Source organism: Esox lucius, chromosome 16 (assembly GCF_011004845.1).
Source record: "Esox lucius isolate fEsoLuc1 chromosome 16, fEsoLuc1.pri, whole genome shotgun sequence".
Classification (NCBI taxonomy): Eukaryota; Metazoa; Chordata; class Actinopteri; order Esociformes; family Esocidae; genus Esox; species Esox lucius.
In genome coordinates, this window is record NC_047584.1 from 29,823,644 (window position 1) to 29,847,423 (window position 23,780).

Below are 23,780 nucleotides of genomic sequence, written 5' to 3' on the forward strand. Positions count from 1 at the left end.
TGTGGAGGACAGCGAGGGGAAAGCTTCAACTGGCCACCAGCAAGAGGGCTACCACCTGTGACAAACATCCTGGGGCCTCTTGGCAGTCCATGTTATTCTGGCTTACGCAGAGGCTGGCTGCACTTTAGCTGAGCTACACTCTAAGCTGCTTTTGTGTGCGATGAAGGGAATAGTTTCTGTCAGCCACTGTCAATTCAGAACCTACACTCCCTTTGCACTGTCACCAACATCACCTGGGCCAGAAGAAAACCTAAAAATGCTATTTTTATTTGCAATGTCCTTGTTTGTGTCGAGGGGGAACATCGGCTCTAAATCATTCAATTCGACTGACGAGCACGGCAACCGTGGCCTGGTCATTGCCTCTCTCGGGTCACTTCCTGTTTCTTACTTGGTTTTGTAGACCAGTATCAGAAACGGCCTTCACGCTATGGCTGGGATTCAAACCCTGGTCTCCTAGGGTTGACCGCACTAACTGTGAGGCAGTGACTTTACCACTGTGCTATTCAGGGACCCCTCATTGGGCACTCCTTTTAAACAGACTTCTCTGGGCCCTAGTTCACAGTTGTGCACTATGGAGGGGAACATGGGGGCATTTGGGACACAGGCCTTCTAATTCATTTAGCAGCCCAACGTGCAGGCTTCGGCTCTGCCAGAGTCTGATGCAATTTCCCAGTGATAATGGAACATAAAAAATATATGTGGAATTTTTCATGGTTTCCGGCCAGTAATGTTTGGGTAAATCTGGCCGCATCCCAAGTGCCCCGTTAATACAGGCATCCTAAAATAGGTGCACTACTTTTTTTTTGACCAGCGTCAACTTTGCTCCGGCCAAAAGCAGTCGACCATTAAGGGAGTAGGGTGCCATTGGGGACCCTTGGGATAGTGTTCTGCGTGGAGCCGGTTTGATTGGCCTGAAACACGGGATGAATTGACCTGGCCCGTGAGCGGCGCCACATGAGGAGCGTCTCGATCTGTCTGCTACGCCAAGGGGAACCACCGGAAGCCACGCCGAGTCACATCACATTGCCTTTTGAAAATGAAATTTGATTAAAATCCCCGGTGATTATCGTCGCTGAGTAATTACATCTAGACGTTTTACAGTCGAAATGAGAATGGACCAAATGAATATAGTTAATATAGTAATAACAAGGACAATCCATGGGAGTGAGGGAGGGAGATAATGTCAGGCGTGTGAACTCGGACTGACAGTCAGAGCATCTAGCTGCGTTACACTTGGTGGAGTATCTCATCTCATGAAGTGAGGACAACACTCTGTATTAGACAGAGTCTCTGGACTGGTCTCAGACTGCAGGGAAACTCACTGTTCTGGACTGGTCTCAGACTGCAGGGAAACTCACTGTTCTGGACTGGTCTCAGACTGCAGGGAAATATTTGAATGCTGATATTGGCAGGACATTCTCACCTTAGCCTTTCTGTCTCTTAAAACACCCCATCACCACATCTAATGCAAAAAAGCTTAGCCATGCATTTGTTTTCTTCAGAATTGATTATGGGAAGGCAGTTCTTGGATCCCTGCCTGCAAACTCAATTCAAGAAGTACAGCTCATTCAGAACCCTGCTACTGGGAACCTGACACAAATGTCTGCCCTCCATCCTGGATGACCTTCATTGGCTTCCTTTCCTTTTTCAAAAGATTGACTTCAAAGTTCTCCTTCTCGTCTTCAAAGCCCTTAATTGTATCTGGCCTGCCTATAAAGTAGCTCTCCTGTGGATCTCAATGCATCCTGTGGTCCTGCAGCAATAAAGGGCTTCCTGAACCATGAACCTGACCCCAAACTATATGGGGGCTGTGGCTTTACCACCCATGGATCACGCCTTTGGATCTCCATCCTGGTTGTTTGGACTGTTAAAGCAGGCCCTTAACGCACCAGTGTTCCAACTGGCCGTTGTTTCCTTACAGACATTATATACAATATGGTTTTGGTCTGTATAATAAAAAAAATGCTATTTCCTTCCCATTCTTTAGTAATGTGACATTACACATCATTATTAACATTGATTACTCGATAAATGTTTTACTATAACCCTGGTAATAACACCATGGTCCATTATAATTGTAACCCTGGTACTTTACACCATGGTCTCTACATGTGTTGAATGTTGTTGATCATGAATGGCTTTTCTGTAAAGGAACAGCACCTTTCTGGAAATTTGCTAGCTCTTTCATAACGCGACGGCCAGCGTGGTTATCTGGGTTTAATGTTCGTGGTTGTCTGGTTTCTTCTGCATTTGCTGTTGTGGTGGGGAGGCCACCAGGAGATACTCCCTTCGGAACTGGACCGATTTGACCACGACATGGAGTGGGCCCTTTGGCTGAGAAACTCCTAAAGCCTCGGGTCCCTGTGTTACGCCCGGACAGTCTTGGTTATCACTGTAAACTTGCTTTGCTGATAGTCTGGGCTATGATCACAGGCTGACAGATTTTGGCCTCTTGAAATGACGGGTCGGTGTGAGTCAAGAGTGAAGCCGCTGGCGAGGTGGTCGCTCCTTGTCGTTGGTTGCGGCAGCCTTGCGGTGAGGAGTGGGAAGCGTTATCCGTACGCCGAGGTGTCCACACACACACACACACAAACACACACGGAGACCTTAAACACATTTCAACTCCTTTTTGAATAGTAAATGTGATTTTGTGTGAGTGTGTGCGTGGGTTGTGTTAGTGTGTGTTGCTTTAGTGCCAACCTGTGTATGTGTGTGCCCATGCATGTTTGTTTATGTGTGTATGTGTGTTTATGTGTGATTATGTGTGTATGTGTGATTATGTGTGTGTTGGATAAGGGGAGCAGCTTGTTTAGATTTTATGCTAAGCAAGTTTATGGCCCATCATCTGTATACCATATGTACATTATGTAGAATAGAACCCCCCCCCCCCCCCCCCAAAGGACAAAGGGTCCTTCATTTCTCTGCAGCAACGAGTTAACAGGTTTACTATGATTTATTGACTGTAATGGCTGGAGGTGATTACTGTGCAGAAGGAGATTAAAGTAACGCTTGAATAGCTTTGAATTAGACTGGAGATAGAGACTGGAAGGTGAGAGCCCGATGGGTGAGAGCCCGGTGGGTGAGAGCCCTGTGGGTGAGAGCCCGGTGGGTGAGAGCCTGATGGGTGAGAGCCTGGTGGGTGAGATGTTTTCTTTGCACTGTTAATGATCTTATTTTCTGGTTCTTTCTTTTGTTTTTATTCTCTTTCCATTAATGAGAATATGTTCTTAGTCAACGTATCTGGTAAAATTTGAATAAATGTATTTTCTGTTTGGTCACATTTCACATGGCCCTTAAATGAGTGCTGGCTGTCAAATATTATAACGATATTGAAACACGGCTTAGCAGGGAAGGCCAAGCCCATGTCTCCTTAAGACGTTGCCTACTGAGAACGTGTAGGCAGAAAACCAAACCGGCCCCAGGCTAGCCTCGAGGGACCCCTGGCTGACCACCACTGTGTCTGACCTACCGTGAGCTCAGTCAGATGGACCGGTCTGGGACAGCGTCTGACAGGCCTGGGAGTTTCTCCATGCAGTCCAACAGGATGGCGTGACTGAACGCGCCAAATGATGCGCTGAGGTCAACGTTCCCAAGTTATTCAGTTCTTGGTAGTCTTGCTCTTTCTTGCCGCTCTGTGTTTTTAATGTTATAATAGTGATTTTCCATAAAATCATGGCATTTCGCCCTGATTGCATCTTAGTGGGCGGAACTTATAATGGGTGCAGTGTACTTTGAGGCGAGTTGGTTGCGCATTCATGTACAACATTTTACCAGAACGCAAAGTGATGGTGTTGAGTTAATTGAACAGCGTTATTTTGCCAACTTTGATTAAATTATCTAGCAAAATGAAAAGAAATGTGATAACTTGAAAAGCTGGACAGTTAGTTTTTGAACATGATCTACCAAATCCCCACTTTTAGCGATTGCTGGCCAGCGTTAGTCAAAACAGTTTGACCTGAATCTGGATGGATTATCAAGTCTAATTTCTGTCATCTCACAGCCGAAACATGTGATCCAATTCTCTCGCTAAATGTTCCCAACCTTTTCTTAGGTAGAATAAATACATATTTTCTGTCTCTCACAGACGGGTGAAGTGTGACAGTTTTACAAAGACACTTGCGCACACACACGGACGAGGGGATAACGTTGTTATCAGATTTTGATGGATAGCCTACCATAGTTATTTCTCCACCAGGAACAGTTCAATATGAATACATTTTTCCCTGCATCTCTACCCATAATGTTGTGAAGTTGGAAAATAACTTTTATGAAAATCTGTACATATCTTTGTATATAAGATATGTAACATTCAAATAATGTACGTCTTGAGCGTACAACTGAGTAGTAAATTGTGACTTAGTCAGTGTGTGATTTTAATTTACTACTTTAATGTTACTGGCCATGCTTCAGCTTGCCTAAGTGCTTGTTCACATTACTGTAACAGCACAGAAGTTGAACCTATGAACTATTCTTAATCTGTTGGATTGCTATTATTAACATCATTCAACATTATTGTTGTATGTATTGATAGTAAATCATGTGCTAGCATGAGACAGCACTTAACAATTTAATCCTGTTTGTCCCATAAAGCTACAAAATACGTCTTCGCGGTTTCCTGAGAACTTGCGTGGATCATGCACACTTCTCTTGGTGTGACGTATGACCCAATGTGCTGCCCGGCTCGAGTGAAATGCCTTGTGTTTAGGGGGACCCCCAAGGACACGGCATCTTCACCCAGTCCAGTATTGTACAGGACATGCATTCTAACAGTAGGTGAACCGGGCTGCATGAAAGACTCTACTAGATCTTTAAGACAGTAGGTTCTAAGGACAGGAACAATGTCTGTATCCAGCCTCCACAGCTGTTTGTAAATCACCCGCGGTAGCCCCGAGCCAAAACACGGTAGCACAACTCAATATGTGTGTGTGTGTGCTCGCGCCAGTGTTTCTGTGTGTCCAGTTGTCATTTGTCTTCGCTTTATGTATTCCATCTACTTCCCGCCGTAGTCGGCCGGTCCCAAACGGCACCAGGTTCCCTGTGGGGTGAATTGTTTCTGACGGCACCAGCTCATTATGACCGAGAAGAGGGCTCCATTTGGGACTCAGCCAGGCTGACAGTCACCTTTATTAAAAAACAGAAATTGTAATTTATAAAGTTCTGCTGCAGCTGGTGTACTGTAGGCAGGGACTACACACACGCCAACCTGGAGGGGTGTGTGTCTGTGTGTGTGTGTGTGTGTGTGTGTTTGCCAGGAAGGAGAACTCTATACAGGCATAAAGTGAAGATGACAGATTATTTTGGATAATTCATAGACACAAGGACAAACATATGTTGCCGTTCCTCCTCCGTTTAGCATGGCAGTGTGGCTGCCTCCCTCCAGCACGTAGGCCTGTGTGGCTGTGCCTTTAGGCTCCTCTGAATCTGTGGCTCCGGGCTGGAACATGTTTCAGGTACATCGCAGAAGCACCAAGTGCTAGCACAGCCCGTTCTCTCAGAGTTATGGCCCAGTTGCCTGGCTGAGTACACTGAGTTTACCTGGCTGGTTAGCTGTCAGAAGTCAGAATACACCTGACTGGTTAGCTGTCAGAAGTCAGAATTCACCTGGCTGGTTAGCTATCAGAAATCAGAATACACCTGGCTGGTTAGCTGTCAGAGGTCAGAATACACCTGGCTGGTTAGCAGTCAGAAGTCAGAATACACCTGGCTGGTTAGCAGTCAGAAGTCAGAATACACCTGGCTGGTTAGCAGTCAGAAGTCAGAATACACCTGGCTGGTTAGCAGTCAGAAGTCAGAATACACCTGGCTGGTTAGCTGTCAGAATACACCTGGCTGGTTAGCTGTCAGAATACACCTGGCTGGTTAGCTGTCAGAGGTCAGAATACACCTGGGTGGTTAGCTGTCAGAAGTCAGAATACACCTGGCTGGTTAGCAGTCAGACGTTAGTAGTTATAGTAGTAAGTGCTACTGTCACTGTTGTAGTATGTCGCATGTATCCAAGTCCAGACACTACAGGCATCATACACCCTAGCTATGTTCAGGTTAAAAGTAGTGTACCCTGTTCTCAATCCACAGCACTCCTTTTGAACATGGTTTCTACAAAGGCGGCTACTGAACTGATCTTGATAAGAACTCCACACAGCGGCACCCTTCTGACCTAGTAGCATCACTCAGAACTCCTCAACTCCTCTTTTGCTATGAACACAACTACTAGCTCAGCTCTAAAGTAGACCTTGGATTCAGCCTGACTTCCACGTCAAAATGAAGGTTTGGCAAACAATTAGAAAAATGTGCTCTGTTTAGGGAATGGGTTGTCACTGGTGACTCAGTCTGTTGTTGTCCGCAACCTAATTTCTGACTCAGTCCATTGTAGTCCACAAAATCATTTCTGACTCAGTCTCTTATAGTCCACAGCCTCATTTCTGAATCAGCCTCTTAAGGTCCACAGTCTAATTTCTGAAATGGCCCATTGTTTTCCACAACCTCATTTCTGACTCAGTCTCTTATAGTCCACAGTCTAATTTCTGAAGTGGCCCATTGTTGTCCACAACCTCATTTCTGACTCAGTCTCTTATAGCCCACAGCCTCATTTCTGAATCAGCCTCTTAAGGTCCACAGTCTAATTTCTGAAGTGGCCCATTGTTGTCCACAACCTCATTTCTGACTCAGTCTCTTATAGCCCAGAGCCTCATTTCTGAATCAGCCTCTTAAGGTCCACAGTCTAATTTCTGAAGTGGCCCATTGTTGTCCACAACCTCATTTCTTACTCAGGCTCTTATAGTCCACAGCCTCATTTCTGAAGTGGCCCATTGTTGCCCACAACCTCATTTCTGACTCAGTCTCTTATAGTCCACAGCCTCATTTCTGAAGTGGCCCATTGTTGACCTAATTTCTAAGTTATGTATCTGTTGTTAATATAATGCTGTTTTGTTGTTTTTGGGCCCCTCTGTAAAACAGCTGCTGCTTTGGCGAAAGCTAATGTGGATTTGAATAAATCTAATTACCATAATTTCTCAGTTATAACAATTAGGGTTTAAACTCACTCGTTAGATGAAGCGGAAGGAGCTCATTCTAATCCGCTTTCACCTTTGGCGTCCATGCGTCTTAGTCAGCGTGTTAGTGCTTCCAGCTGCAAAGCACCCGACTCCCACTGCTGGCTGGCTCCTGAACCTAACAAGGGTTTGTCGCTGGGTGGGTGACCAGATGCTGCTGGAAGTAGAATTGGGGGGTCAGCAGAGGGCACCCTACCCTCTGGTCTGAAATCAAATCCGGACGCCCTGGTGCGAACGAAGGGGACATTGCCCCCGTGTTGGGCGCCACCTTTCTGACTGGCTGTCAAGCAAGTGTCCTGGCTCTCTGTTGTCTCTAAGGACCCTTGATGGCGCTGATTGTAAGAGTGTGGGTGTTAACGCCATGGCTACCTAATTATCCTCGGCTCACTCCTCCCATCCCGTGGTTGTAATTCCCCAGGTCGTTGCTGTGAAAGAGAATGGGTTATCAGTCAACCAGCCCGCTAAAATAAGGGATAAATAAAGGCTTCCCAACTGTCACTACTCCTCGGCTCCTGCTTTAAAAGTAGTACACTACATAGGAAAAAAGGGTGCCGTTTGGAACGAGGCAGTGTTTAGTTTTCACGAGGCGTCGCCTGATCCTATAGATGTGCAGTAGAGGGTGAGATTAGTCCTGCTATCTATCTCAGTCTCAGCCTGAATAACAAATGGCACACTTAACCCTATATAGTACACTAGGTTTTATTGGCACCAGTTGAAAGCAGTGCTCCACTTAGGGTTTAGGGTATGATTTGTCATACTTTGTGTCTAGGGGTCTACTGATTCAGTTAGATGAGAAGATTACATTAAGATACTCAACGTAAATAAACACTTAATATAATGAGAGCCGGATTCATTCAGACTAGGCGTATGATATATGTATGAAGTTTCTCTATACTGTTTATTGACATAATGTAGCATGGAAAAAGTACCCCTCCCCTATAGATTATTTAAAAGATTAATTATACACTGAAAAACAATAGATCCCAATTAATCTGAAGAACAGGCTTATTGAGGTCTTCCCAAAGCATGTTTCTTCTTCATATTAAGATACATTGACCGTGCTTAATTGACCTTTTTGGTGAGAGGGAAAGTCATTTGTCTTAGTCTTTTGAGCTGAAGGATAGCAGCATAGATCATAGTTCTGGAGGAATAAATAATGTTGAATTTCTAACAGCATCTATTTTATCTTCATTTATTCTCTCTCTTTTTGTTCTCTCTCTGTCTGTCCCTCCCTTTCCAACTCTGTATATACAGTGTTGGAATATTGTGCAAAGAGCGACAAGTATGACTGACAAGCGAAGTAAAATAAAGAGATGATTGTTAGTTATGTTCACATCGTTGTTTGTTTTCTGCTAGATGCCATTTTCTCATGGCGACGTGTCACATATCTTCCAGCTGTGATTGTATGTTTTGCCTACTAGATTTTATCAATGTTTGATTTCAAGTTCGTTGTGGGCCTATATGATCTAGGTAAACATGTCTCTAATGTGGTCTTACATATGGCAATACCCAAAGCACAGCTCGGTTTCTAACAGATTCTGTGGGCAGTGTGCACATAGACTGTCTTCTATCAAGAGCCAGGCTTCTGGCAGCCTCTCTCTCTCTAGCACAAGGCCATGCTCACTTAGTCTATACAAGGTTTTTCCTTTTTTTGGGTCACCCTGGTCAGGGCTGTTGATATTGAGGTCTGTCTGTTTCTCTCTCTCTCCCTCTCCCTCCCTCCCTCCCTCCCTAGTGTTATTTGGTCAGTTTGTGGTGTTCCAGACGTTGGTGGATGATGTTGTGGAGATCTACGATGGGCCAACTCCAGATTCCCCTCTACTCTCCTCCATCCATGGCTCTCTCTCAGGTAGAGTACACACGTGTTATACAACAACCAATTTGTCTTATCGTGACACAACGCGGCTCACCTATGGAGGAGGCTCACCTTATGTGTGACCTTCCTAGTTAAATAAATAGTAACAACATTTGCAAAGATATTTGCTTCAAGGTGATGGATGAGTTGACAAAACATAAACCTTCATCCTCCAGGTGAGACATTACCGTTGAGCTCTGGGAACAAAATCACAATCAAGTTTACCACTGTGGGTCCAGAGACAAGCAAGGGATTCCACTTTGTGTATCAAGGCAAGTTTGATATATTATTCATGTTCCCCCCCTTGCATTTCATGTTAAGATTGATGAATTCACCTCTTTAATAGCTAATTGCTTAAAATCTTAGCTGGGAGTCCATTTGGCTGCGCAACATTGTGGGGTTTTTGATTGATCGTTCTCTGTGGCTTTGCAAGGACCATTCGAAGCAGCTTCATTGAGTGTGCGAGTAGGGCAGGGAAGAGCCAAGGATAGATGTGTGTATATATATGCAATATATGGGATATTCTTAGTGTTTGGTGATTTTTTTTTTTTACCACCATGTCCCATTTTTTTGTGCTTCTCCCCTTGTCTTCTCTCTAGCTGTCAGATAGGCAGGGAAAGTACAGCTCTCACTTTGTCTGTTGAAAATATTATTTATTTATGACAGTCTCTGGGTTGGGGCCATTCAATTTATATCCCAGTCATTTCACAAAGTTAAATCAAATTCCAAATGTTCCTCATTGAAAGGCATTAGAGGGATTTGAAATTGGAATTTTGGTGTACTTTCTGAATTGAATGTCATTTAGGAAAGAAATTGAACCCTAACCCAGAAGGCATTTCAGCCATCTTGTCTCTTTCCTCATAGTTGTTCCCAAGACCAGTGCTAAGCAGTAGCTACATTCATTTCAATGGTTGAACAGTTAACAAAAACATCCTAACTGAATGAAGATGCATCACATATGTAGATATGTCAGTATGCTTGTTATATTTATATATATATATATTTTTTTTTTACTGAAATAGGACATAAAAAATCTGGTATTGAACTTGTTTTGATATCATGTATATTATACTGAGGTCAGGTCTTCAAAAATCACAGGTCTTTAAAAAAAACGTTCTTATTATTAGAGTACAGTAGCACCTTCCAAACAATGAAATGCATGGCTGAAAGGAGAGATCCTTAAATGAACGGGGCATGTCTGTTGCTTCCCCCAGTTTATCTCTCTCCATTCCCATATCTCTCTCTCTCTGTCTCCCTCCTACTGTCTGTACCCCATCTCTCCATCCATCTCTCCTTGTCTTTTGTCCCCCTCTGTCCCTCTCTATGTTTCACTTTGTGTTTCTCTCACTGTCTCACTCTCACTGCCTCCTCCTCTGTCTCTGTCTCAATCTCTTTCTCCGTCGCCCTCTCCTCCCCAGCTGTCCCCAGGACCAGTGCCTCGCAGTGCAGCTCGGTACCAGAGCCCAGGTTCGGGAAGCGTATAGGGAATGATTTCAGCATCGGCACCGCGGTGCTGTTTGAATGCAATCCGGGCTACGCTCTGCACGGCTCCTCCGCCATCCGGTGTGAGGCTGTGCCCAACGCCGTGGCTCAGTGGAACGGCACTGTGCCCACCTGTGTAGGTGAGTAGGCTGAGCAGGCTCCCCACGCAGACGCCACATCCACCGGGAAACCGGCATACCCAAATGGAGTCTCAACAGCCAGAGATAACAGGACTATTCATCGGGAACTCATTCACAGTCGGCCCCCGAGTCACACTCCGGTACTTCCCCCCACGCTCTTGCCCATTGCTAAATGCCCAATCGTATTGCCCGCTGCCACTCGCTGATCACTAGCTGCCACTTGCAAACTGACCTACGGCAGGAGAGGGAAGTGAGGAATTGGGTGCTGGCTGCCAGTGGGGTCTCTGAATAATGTGAAATGGGGGTTATGAGTTCAGGTGCTTTTCCACCGTTCCTGTGAGGGTTACTGTAACTGAAACTCCTCACAGTAGCGGAACGGCTGTTGCAGGGGTTAACCGAAGGATTAAATGGAGTCGCTGAGTGTGTCACGAAATGACCAGGGATCATGTGGACCGGAATTTGGGTTTCCCACAAAGGGAATGGACTTGTTTTTTTTTTTATCGTATTGTCAAGGCCAGGGGTTTTCAAATGCTTTCATGCCAAGGACCGCTTAATGTGTAGCTTATGGACGAGGACACGGAGGTTTGTTCAGGTTGTCCCCGTGTATGTGCCTTGAAAGTAATACTTATGTGCCTGTGTTCAAGCCCTTTCAAGGATCATTTGAAGAACTTAACTATTGTTTAAGGATCTCAGTTTTATATATTGTTGTAGGCCCACAGTAATATAGAAAAAATTGTTATGCAAATTGTTAAAAAGTAAGCACACTTTAAAAAAATCTGCGTTCTATCGGCATACCCAATGAAATAATGCAGTGTCATTCAGATTAGTATGAGATTTTAAAACATTTCTAAATGGTATTGACGTAATGGAAATACATAGACTTATGTATTTACATGTTAAATTGGAATACTGGTTGATGTTGCTGCAGCAAGCTTATAATTAAAACTTGGGATCATTTGTGACGTGGGGGATTTCAAAACGAGCAAGCGACCAAAAACCAGATTGAAACCACATCCTCATAATTACCACCCATGACTTTACTGCAGCTATCACTACAGACTATTACCACACTGGTTTATTAATTAAAACAATGTGAAACTACCAAAAGCAGCTCTAAAAAAATCTGATCTTCATTGTGTCATCCCACTTCTGATCTTCATTGTGTCATCCCACTTCTGATCTTCATTGTGTCATCCCACTTCTGATCTTCATTGTGTCATCCCACTTCTGATCTTCATTGTGTCATCCCACTTCTGATCTTCATTGTGTCATCCCACTTCTGATCTTCACTGTGTCATCCCACGTCTGATCTTCACTGTGTCATCCCACGTCTGATCTTCACTGTGTCATCCCACGTCTGATCTTCACTGTGTCATCCCACGTCTGATCTTCACTGTGTCATCCCACGTCTGATCTTCACTGTGTCATCCCACTTCTGATCTTCATTGTGTCATCCCACTTCTGATCTTCATTGTGTCATCCCACTTCTGATCTTCATTGTGTCATCCCACTTCTGATCTTCATTGTGTCATCCCACTTCTGATCTTCATTGTGTCATCCCACTTCTGATCTTCATTGTGTCATCCCACTTCTGATCTTCATTGTGTCATCCCACTTCTGATCTTCATTGTGTCATCCCACTTCTGATCTTCATTGTGTCATCCCACTTCTGATCTTCATTGTGTCATCCCACGTCTGATCTTCATCGTGTCATCCCACGTCTGATCTTCATCGTGTCATCCCACGTCTGATCTTCATCGTGTCATCCCACGTCTGATCTTCATCGTGTCATCCCACGTCTGATCTTCATCGTGTCATCCCACGTCTGATCTTCATCGTGTCATCCCACGTCTGATCTTCATCGTGTCATCCCACGTCTGATCTTCATCGTGTCATCCCACGTCTGATCTTCATCGTGTCATCCCACGTCTGATCTTCCTGGTGTCATCCCACGTCTGATCTTCCTGGTGTCATCCCACGTCTGATCTTCCTGGTGTCATCCCACGTCTGATCTTCCTGGTGTCATCCCACATCTGATCTTCATCGTGTCATCCCATGTCTGATCTTCATCGTGTCATCCCACGTCTGATCTTCATCGTGTCATCCCACTTCTGATGTTAAAATTTAAAACTTCTGATCTCAAAATAAAATCTTTTGCTATGCCCTTAAGCAAGCCACTTCAGCCCTAAATGCACATGTGAGTCCCTCTGGAAGAGAGTGTCGGTTAAATGACTGAAGCGTTATATTCAGTGTATGGAGGGTATGAGTATATAAGGTAAAGTTTTAGTTCTGTGTCACTCCAGCTGAAAAGGTACAGTGATAATGCTTTGAGAATGGAAAACCAAATTAGTTCTGTTGTGTTGGTCTGGTGTCACATGAGTGTGGTACCACATTTGACTAGCGCTTTCATTGGTCTGTAAATTACACTGAAATAACATTTGTGCACGAGAAAGCATCTGGACAGTCTCCAGATTGGGACACCTCATCTCCACTGTCTGGCCAAAATACGCCCCCCGCCATTGAAAAAACATTGGATGTCACTGTCGGGCCAAATTACGCCCCCTGTTGAGAAATCATTGTAAATCACTGTCTGGGTCAAACTACACCTCCCACTGAGAAAGCATTGATACAAAGTCACTGATACAATTGAAACGACTGTGGCAATGCCCTAAACCAGCAAGGTTTAATACTGGGGCAGTGCCCTAAACCAGCACGGTCTAATTCAGAGCCTGCAGCTTCTCTATTCTACTTGGTTAATTAACTGCACCAACCTGATGTCCCAGGTTTTCGTCGGTCACTAATTAGAAAGGAGGGAATTAAAAAAGCGGCGGAACTGCCTTTGATGTCCAGAGTTGAGTCGGTGGGGCCCGGGCTCCAAATAGCATGCTGCTGTTCTTTGGATTCAAGACTGGCCTAGCTATAATCAAATCAGATTTGTGTGTGTCGTGTGCTTTGTTAACCACAGCTATTAAATAACATTGAAATGCTCACTTGCTGGCCCCATGTTCACCTCGAATAATGATACAATAGAATAGAAGTGAAGAAAACCTTCAAACAGTAACACAGTGAATATATATACACAGTGAATTGAATAGCACTAACAAGGAACACATACAAAAGGATATGAATAACAATAAGCTGTTTATTTACAGTACCAGTATTGAGTGTGTGTGTGGAGGCGGAAGATCATTTGGGTTGGATAATAAACTGTATCGGGTGTTTTGTTTGTGCGCGTGTGAGTTTTCGTGTGTGTGCACGTGTGCGTGTGTATTTGTGTGTGTGTCCTGAGAAACAAATGCTGATAGACTGGGTGGACATTTGACAATAATCTGTCAGCCTTGTTTAACGGCCTTTTGGCTTTGGGGTCAGAGCTCTGAAGGGTCCTCTCGGTTAAAGATTTAAAGCGCTGACACCGCAGTTAGTGAATAGTATGTGGCTTGGGGGGGGGGGCTGTCCTCTGATCAGTGCCAGTTGTACAGGTCCTGGGTGATATGGAGCCCTGGCCCTGGGGATGAACTCGGCTGTTCACACCTTCTGAAGTGCCGTGCGATCAATGGCGGAGCAGTTGTCAAACCGAGCAGTGAGGCAGCCTGTCAAGAGTATCCCAGCATCACACCCGCATAACATTCTGAGGGTCAGAGGTCCCGTGACAACGTCTCTTATTATGGGCGAAGGGGCACTGATGGGTTTTCTTCAGAAGAGCCTGCTTTTGGTGTTCATTTATTGGAGAACGAAGCCAAAGCTCTTCACTCTCCCCACTTCATTCCGGTTGTTGCGGATGGGATCGGGGGCGGATCTCTGAAGCGCTTCACCCTCCCCACTTCAGGCTGGTTCGTTGCGGATGGGATCGGGGGCGGGTCTCTGAAGCTCTTTACCCTCCTCACTTCATTCCAGTTGTTGCGGATGGGATCGGGGGCGGATCTCTGAAGCGCTTCACCCTCCCCACTTCAGGCTGGTTCGTTGCGGATGGGATCGGGGGCGGGTCTCTGAAGCTCTTTACCCTCCTCACTTCATTCCAGTTGTTGCGGATGGGATCGGGGGCGGATCTCACTGACCTCACACTGGCAGGTTCCGTGACTGACACCCTGTAGCTTGACTTGTAGTCACCGGTGATCAGGCCCGACCACCGTTGTTGTGTAAGCCAACCGGACGAGGTTGTGTGACACAGGCGATCAGGGAGTCCAGGAGGGGAACGGGCATGCGCCCCTGACCGTGTTAATGGTGGTGTTTTTGCCCAGCCTCACCACCTGGGGGCGCCCCACTGAGGGGTTCAGAGGATGATGGCGCCTTTCAGAACATTTACTGGCTTACCGCCGCACCAGTGGATGACGGTGATTCGTGGCAGCTGCGTTCTCCGGCGCGGGGACTGTGGTGTGATTGGCCACGTCAGCAAACGAGGCCTGTGGCGTTGACAACGCCTCTCCGTTAAACACAGTCGCTGACCAACCGGGCTCTTGGACAATGTTCTCATAACTGGCCCGGCGCTGTTCGTATGTTTTCGTTCACGTATTCGTTCACTCGCTTGACTCCAAACAGGCAGGAAACTACGCAGGATGTGGTTTCATCTAAAAATATTTATGATCATTATATTTTTACATATAGTTCTATTTTTGTAGCGAGCGAGGAGCACTGAGTAAGCAGCCTCCCCCTCCTTGGGGTGGGAGAACTCATCCAGATTAATGATATATGGCACTTTGACAGCTACTGCCTCTCCCAACAGACATGCTCAATACTCTAAATCCTTTTTGTAAAATGTGACAGCAGATGTGTACATGTAACCTGCACGGAAAGTTTTTTTGGATATATAAGCTAGTCACACAATGCGCGTTTAGGTTACCTTTCAAAAGACTGTCTTGTATAATAATGGGTTCTGTTGTTTAACCAGCAAATCACTCTATTGTGATTACATTTGCCCCTCCTGAAAGAAGAAAAAAAACCATGAAGTAATTTAGGAGTGCAAAACCAAAATCATGGAGTGTTAGTTTTGGGTCTTCCATCCCCAGGCAATACGATTTACAAACACATCGTTGTTGTCTGTACAGTACTATGGGAACATAATTTATCTTTGGCAACAAGCAACATTAATATGTAGTTATTATCTAAGATCTTATCAGCCCTTTCACTATGATGACGTGTAGGTTCAGACTGACAGTATTTGGTCTTCAGATTGCAGGCCAACAAGCGAAGGTACTGCCATGTGTCAGAGGTCATGGTTAATTTTCTTGTTTGCTCTTTGTATGACAGCCTTTGTAATGTTTGAATCCTATTCGAATTTCACTTTGATTTGTGGATGGTTTGTGTGTTAGTGATTGCCCATGCCTTTGTGTTTTTCTGTGTGTGTGTGTGTTTATTTTTTGTGTGTGCTTAGTCAGTCTCACATGATTGTCATGGTATCAAATCATGCCCGACCAATTACATTAGCTTTTATCTGGTGGCTCTCTAGCAGTTGTTCTAACAGAGATCAATGATTTCATGTTGCGTGTTTGATCCAAAGCTTAAAGACCGATTTTCACAGTACCAAGACTAAAGCATATTACCAAATGATCCTTATTCCCTATGTAGTGTGCTTCCCTGTTCCCTATCTAGTGTACTTTCCTGTTCCCTATGTAGTGTGCTTCCCTGTTGCCTATGTAGTGTGCTTTCCTGTTCCCTATGTAGTGCAGTTCCCTGTTCTCTGTGTAGTGTGCTTCCCTGTTTCCTATGTAGTGTGCTTCCCTGTTCTCTGTGTAGTGTGCTTTCCTGTTCCCTATGTAGTGTATTTTCCTGTTCCCTATGTAGTGTACTTTCCTGTTCCCTATGTAGTGCACTTCCCTGTTCTCTGTGTAGTGTACCCTATGTAGTGTTGCAGGGTCAAGTGGTCCAGACCTTACAGTAAGGTGTCTGGTTCTTCAACCCCCTCCGTGTCTAAACAGCTGACTCCCGCAAATCCACTCCTATCACCCAGTGCTCATGCTAGCATTGTTCGCAGTCTTTGTTGGAGGCTTTACACGTGTCAGATGTGTCAATGATACGTAACGTCTTCTGAAGGGCACCTATAATGATTACAGCCTGCATCCCAAGTAATGTCCTTGGTCTATAGGGCTCTGGTAAAAAAAAGGAGAGTGCTTTAATAGGGATTAGGGTGCCATTTGGGATGGGTGGTGTTACTGTATGGCAGAGAGGTAGCTGTATATAGTGCTCAACATGGCTGTTTCACCACAGGACAGATGTTCTTATGTAGTGCTCAACATGGCTGTTTCACCACAGGACAGATGTTCTTATGTAGTGCTCAACATGGCTGTTTCACCACAGGACAGATGTTCTTATGTAGTACTCAACATGGCTGTTTCACCACAGGACAGATGTTCTTATGTAGTACTCAACATGGCTGTTTCACCACAGGACAGATGTTCTTATGTAGTACTCAACATGGCTGTTTCACCACAGGACAGATGTTCTTATGTAGTACTCAACATGGCTGTTTCACCACAGGACAGATGTTCTTATGTAGTGCTCAACATGGCTGTTTCACCACAGGACAGATGTTCTTATGTAGTGCTCAACATGGCTGTTTCACCACAGGACAGATGTTCTTATGTAGTGCTCAACATGGCTGTTTCACCACAGGACAGATGTTCTTATGTAGTTCTCAACATGGCTGTTTCACCACAGGACAGATGTTCTTATGTAGTACTCAACATGGCTGTTTCACCACAGGACAGATGTTCTTATGTAGTACTCAACATGGCTGTTTCACCACAGGACAGATGTTCTTATGTAGTCCTCAACATGGCTGTTTCACCACAGGACAGATGTTCTTATGTAGTGCTCAACATGGCTGTTTCACCACAGGACAGATGTTCTTATATAGTGCTCAACATGGCTGTTTCACCACAGGACAGATGTTCTTATGTAGTACTCAACATGGCTGTTTCACCACAGGACAGATGTTCTTATGTAGTACTCAACATGGCTGTTTCACCACAGGACAGATGTTCTTATGTAGTACTCAACATGGCTGTTTCACCACAGGACAGATGTTCTTATGTAGTACTCAACATGGCTGTTTCACCACAGGACAGATGTTCTTATGTAGTACTCAACATGGCTGTTTCACCACAGGACTGAGGAGACAATGTTGATTGTGATCTTCAAGGATGTTTGCATGTCTGTTTCCCTGCAACCGCAGAAAATTGGGTTTTAGGATCTCCCCTGTGTGTGTGTGTGTGTATGTGTGTGTGTGCGTGAGAGATCGAGAGAGATCATCACTCTGTGTGGGAGTCAGGGGGATGTCACCTGTAAAATATTGATGAGTTTAAAATTGCAGTGAACTGGATTAGAGGAATAATTTGATTTGTGTGTTCCTACATGCAGCATACTAAATTAAATGACAGGGCGTTTTCTATACATCTCTATACAAAACCTGATGGAGCTTGAGTCAGAAGTAGTGAGTGCGTAGGGAATTGGGTCCCAGTTGAGTCGCAGATTGAGCGTCCTTGCTCTGTTTTTCCACCTTGAGAGACGTTAGGTGTTGACAGCTCTGCTCTATGTAGAGGTGGGGCCAACCTTCAATCACGCCGCGTTGCTTAACCAAACACACCTCTGTGGGAAAAAGGCGGAATGACATTGCATGCGCTCAAGCATTTTTTCTCCTTTCAGGGAATTGGAAAGAAGTGACATTTACATTCCAGTGACAACATTGTGTTCCAAGGACAAGTGTTCCCTCAGAGACTTGATAATGAATGTAGGCAGCAATACTCTCATGGTCTGAAGTCGGCTATAAGACTAATGTGTAAGAGTAACCTGTTGACTAAGATGTTGATAATCTCAAAAACTGTCACTGGTCGACAATGAAGGAACCACTACAATTTGTATCTCTCGAAAGCAACAGATTAATACCACGGTAAAAGTAATTGATACATATCTGTTATGTTTATACAACAACCCCGTTTTCCAAAAAAGTTAAATGCAAATAAAAACAGAATGCAATGATGTGCAACTAATTTAATTCAATAGTATAAAGACAACATATCAAGTGTTGAATCAGATAAATTATAGTGTTTAGTGTTGAACGTGGAACCTGAATATGCCCATTTGGAATTTGATGCCAGCAACCTGTTTCAAAAACGTTGGGACAGGGGCATGTTTATTACATGTTTTCTCTGAATCTTTTAATGATATTTTGTACCGTAAATGATATTGAGAAATGTTGAGAAATGTTTTTGCACTGTTTGCCTGCGCAGTCTTTCACCGAGTGGTGAACCCCTCCCCATCTATACTTCTGAAAGACTCATCCTCTCTGGGATTTTATACCCAATCATGTTATTGATCTGTGGCCAATTAACCTAATTAGTTCTGAGTTGTTCCACCTGGTGCCTTTTTGTATTGCACAACCTTTTCAGTCTTTTATTGCCCCTGTCCCAGCTTTTTTTTAAATGTGTTGCTGGCATCAAATGTGGTACAACTTTCTGTTCTTTATATGATTTGCACTTCTTTGCATTCTGTTTTTATTTCCATTTTACACAGCGTCCCAACTGTTTTGTATACAGGTGTTTTACAATAAGATGCTTTCTGTCTTTTAATGTGCGGTGGTCATTGACACCCTGTAGCTTGACGGTGCTAAATGCAATTGAAGTAATTTATGCCTTTGTTTTTTTTGTGTTTTTAAAATATGTAGTTGTTCTAACATTCTCACTGACAGATAATTCCAAAGGTAATATCCACACTGGCAGACTATTCAGAATGTAACATCCACACTGGCAGACTATTCAGAATGTAACATCCACATTGGCAGACTATTCAATATGTAACATCCACACTGGAAGATTATTCAGAATGCAGCATCTACACTAGGAGACTATTAAAAATGTTACATCCGCACTGGCAGATTATTCAGAATGTAATATCCGCACTGGCAGATTATTCAGAATGTAACATCCACACTGGCAGATTATTCAGGATGTAATATCCACACTTTCAGACTATTCAGAATATAACATCCACACTGGAAGACAATTCAGAATATAACATCCACACTGGAAGACTATTCAGAATATAACATCCACACTGGAAGACAATTCAGAATATAACATCCACACTGGAAGACTATTCAGAATATAACATCCACACTGGAAGACTATTCAGAATATAACATCCACACTGGAAGACTATTCAGAATGTACCATTCCACCTGGCAGACTACTGGGTTCCTGTCAGACTTTGGACAGACAGGAGGTCTGCTAATCCATCAAATTAAGAATTAGATGAAGAGGTGGATGGTTGAGAGGAACAGGAGAGGTGGATGGATGAGAGGGACAGGAGGGGTGGATGGATGAGAGGGACAGGAGGGGTGGATGGATGAGAGGGACAGGAGGGGTGGATGGATGAGAGGGACAGGAGAGATGAAAGGATGAGAGGGACAGGGAAGGTGAGTGGATGAAAGGGACAGCACTGGTAAATGGAAACTGAATTTTTGTCTCTGCCAACATTGCCATTTTTCTCTCTGTCCAACGTGGCAAACAACAGAAAGAAATGTGTAGATTTGCAGTAAACAAGTATGCCGCGATACGCCCAAAAGGCTGAAGTCATCCCTGGGTGTCATTAACGGATGATGAATGAAACCCACGGGTGGATGTGAGTTGCATGGATGACTCTGTCATTGTGGTTTCTGTATTGGAGCCGGCTTGGGAAGCTGTTGTCATTCTGTGAGACTGCTGACGGACAGGCTGGGTTTTGATTAGGAAGATTACCAGGCTGAATAGATCATTAACAGGTAATGGATAGATGATATATGAGCAATGGATGGAGGAACCTCATGAATGTACATGATGGAGGAGGCAGGGCTTCATGGTGACGGAGTCAGAGGTGACTCAGAGTGCCATGGTCAAAACCCCAAACATGAATCTAGAAGAAGAGATTAGTCAAGATAACTTATCTATTGTGTGTGTGTTTGTGCACGTGTGTGTGTGTGTGTGTGTGCTTGTCTGTGTGTGGATAACTTGCTGTGTAACCTGCAGCTAGTCCAGGAATGAGTCGATCATCCATTCACTTTGATGGGAGTCACATTCAAACATGCTTTTCTCGCAGGATGTAGCTGAAAGGCGAGTTAGGCCTTGTGACCACACTGACTTTCATGCCGGGTAGTGGGCTGAAAATGCCCTGGGAAAGAGCGGTGTGGATAATTTAGTGACTGAGAGTCACATTCAAACACACTACCATCCCAGAAGCCTTTGAAAATGGGAAAGTAGAGACTGGTTTGGGAATTTAATGCTAATCCTGTTGCTTGCATTGTTAATATTCGATTGCTGTGTAATGAAATATCAACACGACAAAAATGGTAAGACCAGCACAACGGTTTGGATAGTCACGCCTGATTGACGATTCCATTCCATACACTGTACTGTCTGACATTTTGTTTCCTCAGAACATGTGTAATGTATTCAATCACTTGCTGACTCACCACTGAACATTTATTGAACCCGTCCTGCCTAAGAGCTTTGGCAATAAAATGTCTATTTCACTGCAGCCTGGGGTCTATTAATTCCACCAAACCAAATGTTTTATTTGCTAAATGTTTAATCAAATAAAGTTTATATTGAACAAAGCTCGGGAAGGCCCTCCACGTTTTTTGCTAGTTAAAGAACAGAAAAACCGGGACCTAACTTTATTTAGTCTCATTTTGCAAATATTTGGTTTTTGTTTTAGTGGAATGAACATGAGCATTGAAATGTGGTTCTGGGCTGTGGCAACATTGAGATGTTGTTCTGGACCCTGCGAACATTGAGATGTGGTTCTTGGCTGTGGAACATTGAGATGTGGTTCTGGACTGTGGGAACATTGAGATGTAGTTCTGGGCCCTGGGAACATTGAGATGTGGTTCTGGGTTGTGGGAACATTGAGGTGTGGTTCTGGGCCCTGGGAACATTGAGGTGTGGTTCTGGGCCCTGGGAACATTGAGATGTGGTTCTGGACTGTGGGAACATTGAGATGTGGTTCTGGGCTGTGGGAACATCGACGTGTGGTTCTAGGCTGTGGGAACATTGAGTTGTGGCTCTGGGCCGTGGGGACATTGAGGTGTGGCTCTGGGCCGTGGGGACATTTTTCCTGTCATGATTCAGTGTCGTCTCTCCCTTCCTCAGGTTGTCACTTGCTTTGTGTGTGTGTGTGTCTGCGGGTGCGTGCGCAAGCCTGTCTCTCTCTCACACAGCTTTGCATGATTTCCACCCCCCCCACATCATCCTCCCTCTTCCTCTTCTCTCCCTCTCCTTTTCTCCTCTGTTTCTCTCCCCGTCGCTCTCTGCCCTCTCACTCTCTCTTTCAGTTCCCTGTGGAGGAGTGCTGACGTCTAGTAAAGGCACCATCCTGTCCCCTGGTTACCCTGAGTCCTATGCCAACTACCTCAGCTGTGTGTGGAGGGTCTCTGTGCCAGAGGGAGCAGGCATCCAAGTGAGGAATGCAGCAGGCAACTTTACGGACAAGATGTTTGATAGTTTAAAAAGGGTTTAAGGATTAAACTTTAATGGAATGGGAATTCTAACTTAGTATAGACATTTGTAAAAAAATATATATATATATTGAATGTGTGCAATTATTGATGAGTTTTTGTTTCATTGAATATAGAAAGTGTTTTTATCCACTAATGTCTTTCTTCTTTACTGTCTTTCAGATCCAAGTCGTAACTTTTGCCACGGAACACAACTGGGACTCATTGGACTTTTTTGATGGCGTTGATGGCAACGCTCCAAGGCTTGGCAGCTATTCAGGTGTGTGTATGTGCGTGTGCGCGTGGGAGGATGGTATGCAGGGCCGCTATTCAGGTGAGAAAAAGGTGAAATATTTTCAGAATGTAAGTTATGTCTGAATGGAACACTCAGTACAAGAACTGATGGATGTGATGGGGTGAAACGGGCGGGGGGGCGACATTTGGCATGCCCTTTAAAAAGAGTTCTCAGAATATCCCACGGGGAGTTCTTAGAATCTCTGACGATTCAAGAAATGAAAAATGCGGCTTCGGGAACACTGTGGTGAACGCCATAACAATGGCTGCCACTATTCTTCCCCTGATGAAGACCTGATTGCTCTAAACAGGGTTGTCTAAAACTACAACTTCAGAGAATACAGTACCAGACCGTTCTCAAAGACAATGGGTGTGCACACAATATGGTTGTTGTAAATGACACCCTATTCCCTATGAAATGGACTACCTTCGGCTAGGACTCTTTTGAGAATTTACAGGAAAGTGCCATCTTGTTCTTTCTGTTGTTTGCATTGGCTGTGTCTTCAGGTACCACCATCCCCCAGCTCCTGAACAGCACCTCCAACAACCTTTACCTGACCTTCCAGTCGGACATCAGTGTGTCTGCGGCCGGGTTCCACCTGGAGTACACAGGTATGAGGAGACACGCCTGATTTAATCTGGATTACACAGTGTAAAGAGAGACACACCTGGTATAATCTGGATCACACACACTGCAAAGAGAAACACATCTGGTTGAATCTGGATTACACAGGGTAAAGAGACACACCTGGTTTATCTGGATTACACAGGGTAAAGAGACACACCTGGTTTAATCTGGATTACACAGTGTGAAGAGAGACACCTGGTTTAATATAGATCGCACAGTGTAAAAAGAAAAACAATCTGGTTTAATCTGGATTACACAGTGTGAAGAGAGAGACAACCTGGTTTTATCTGGATCACACTGTGTGAAGAGAGACACACTTGGTTTAATCTGGATTACACAGTGTGAAGAGACACACCTGGTTTAATCTGGATTGCAAATTGTTGAGGGACACACCTGATTTAATCTGGATTACAGATTTCAGAATCCTTAACCCTGTGTATCGCACACATTGTCAAAACATATTAACCTTAGGGTCACGTATAACAATGCCAAGTGGGCAACGCATGTGGTAAATATTACCATTCCTTTTGTTGTGTTTACCATCCCGTTTGTTGTGTTTCTAAAGACAACGCACCTCATCCCCATAGAACTAGCGGTCACTGAACAGTGATGCACCATGGCGTTTTCCAATGCCAACAACAAAATCGGCAGAACGTTCCAGACATCGTAGGAATCATGGGGAGACCAGGATGGATGAGACATTAGCCCCCTGTAAATACAAGTTTAACTAGGCTCATACAGGAGGTCCCTTGGAAAACATAAACACCCCGAGGGGGACATTTGCACCAGCCATAGTGGTATCAATGCAATGGCTCATTGAAGATGTTTTGGAGCCTGGTCGTGCCGAGCATTCTATTAAAACACTTGGTGT

At 44.5% G+C, this 23,780-nt stretch overlaps 1 protein-coding gene across 1 annotated transcript in view; it reads left to right on the forward strand.

Moving 5' to 3' along the window:
• Nucleotides 1-23,780, forward strand: part of LOC105023500 (CUB and sushi domain-containing protein 3) — a 254,024-nt gene that overhangs the window by 135,171 nt on the left and 95,073 nt on the right. Inside the window, exons 33-38 of the mRNA XM_034286761.1 lie at nt 8,785-8,898; nt 9,081-9,176; nt 10,323-10,526; nt 21,826-21,950; nt 22,171-22,267; nt 22,789-22,893. Coding sequence (XP_034142652.1) covers nt 8,785-8,898; nt 9,081-9,176; nt 10,323-10,526; nt 21,826-21,950; nt 22,171-22,267; nt 22,789-22,893 — 741 coding nt within the window. The remainder of the gene's footprint in view (nt 1-8,784; nt 8,899-9,080; nt 9,177-10,322; nt 10,527-21,825; nt 21,951-22,170; nt 22,268-22,788; nt 22,894-23,780) is intronic.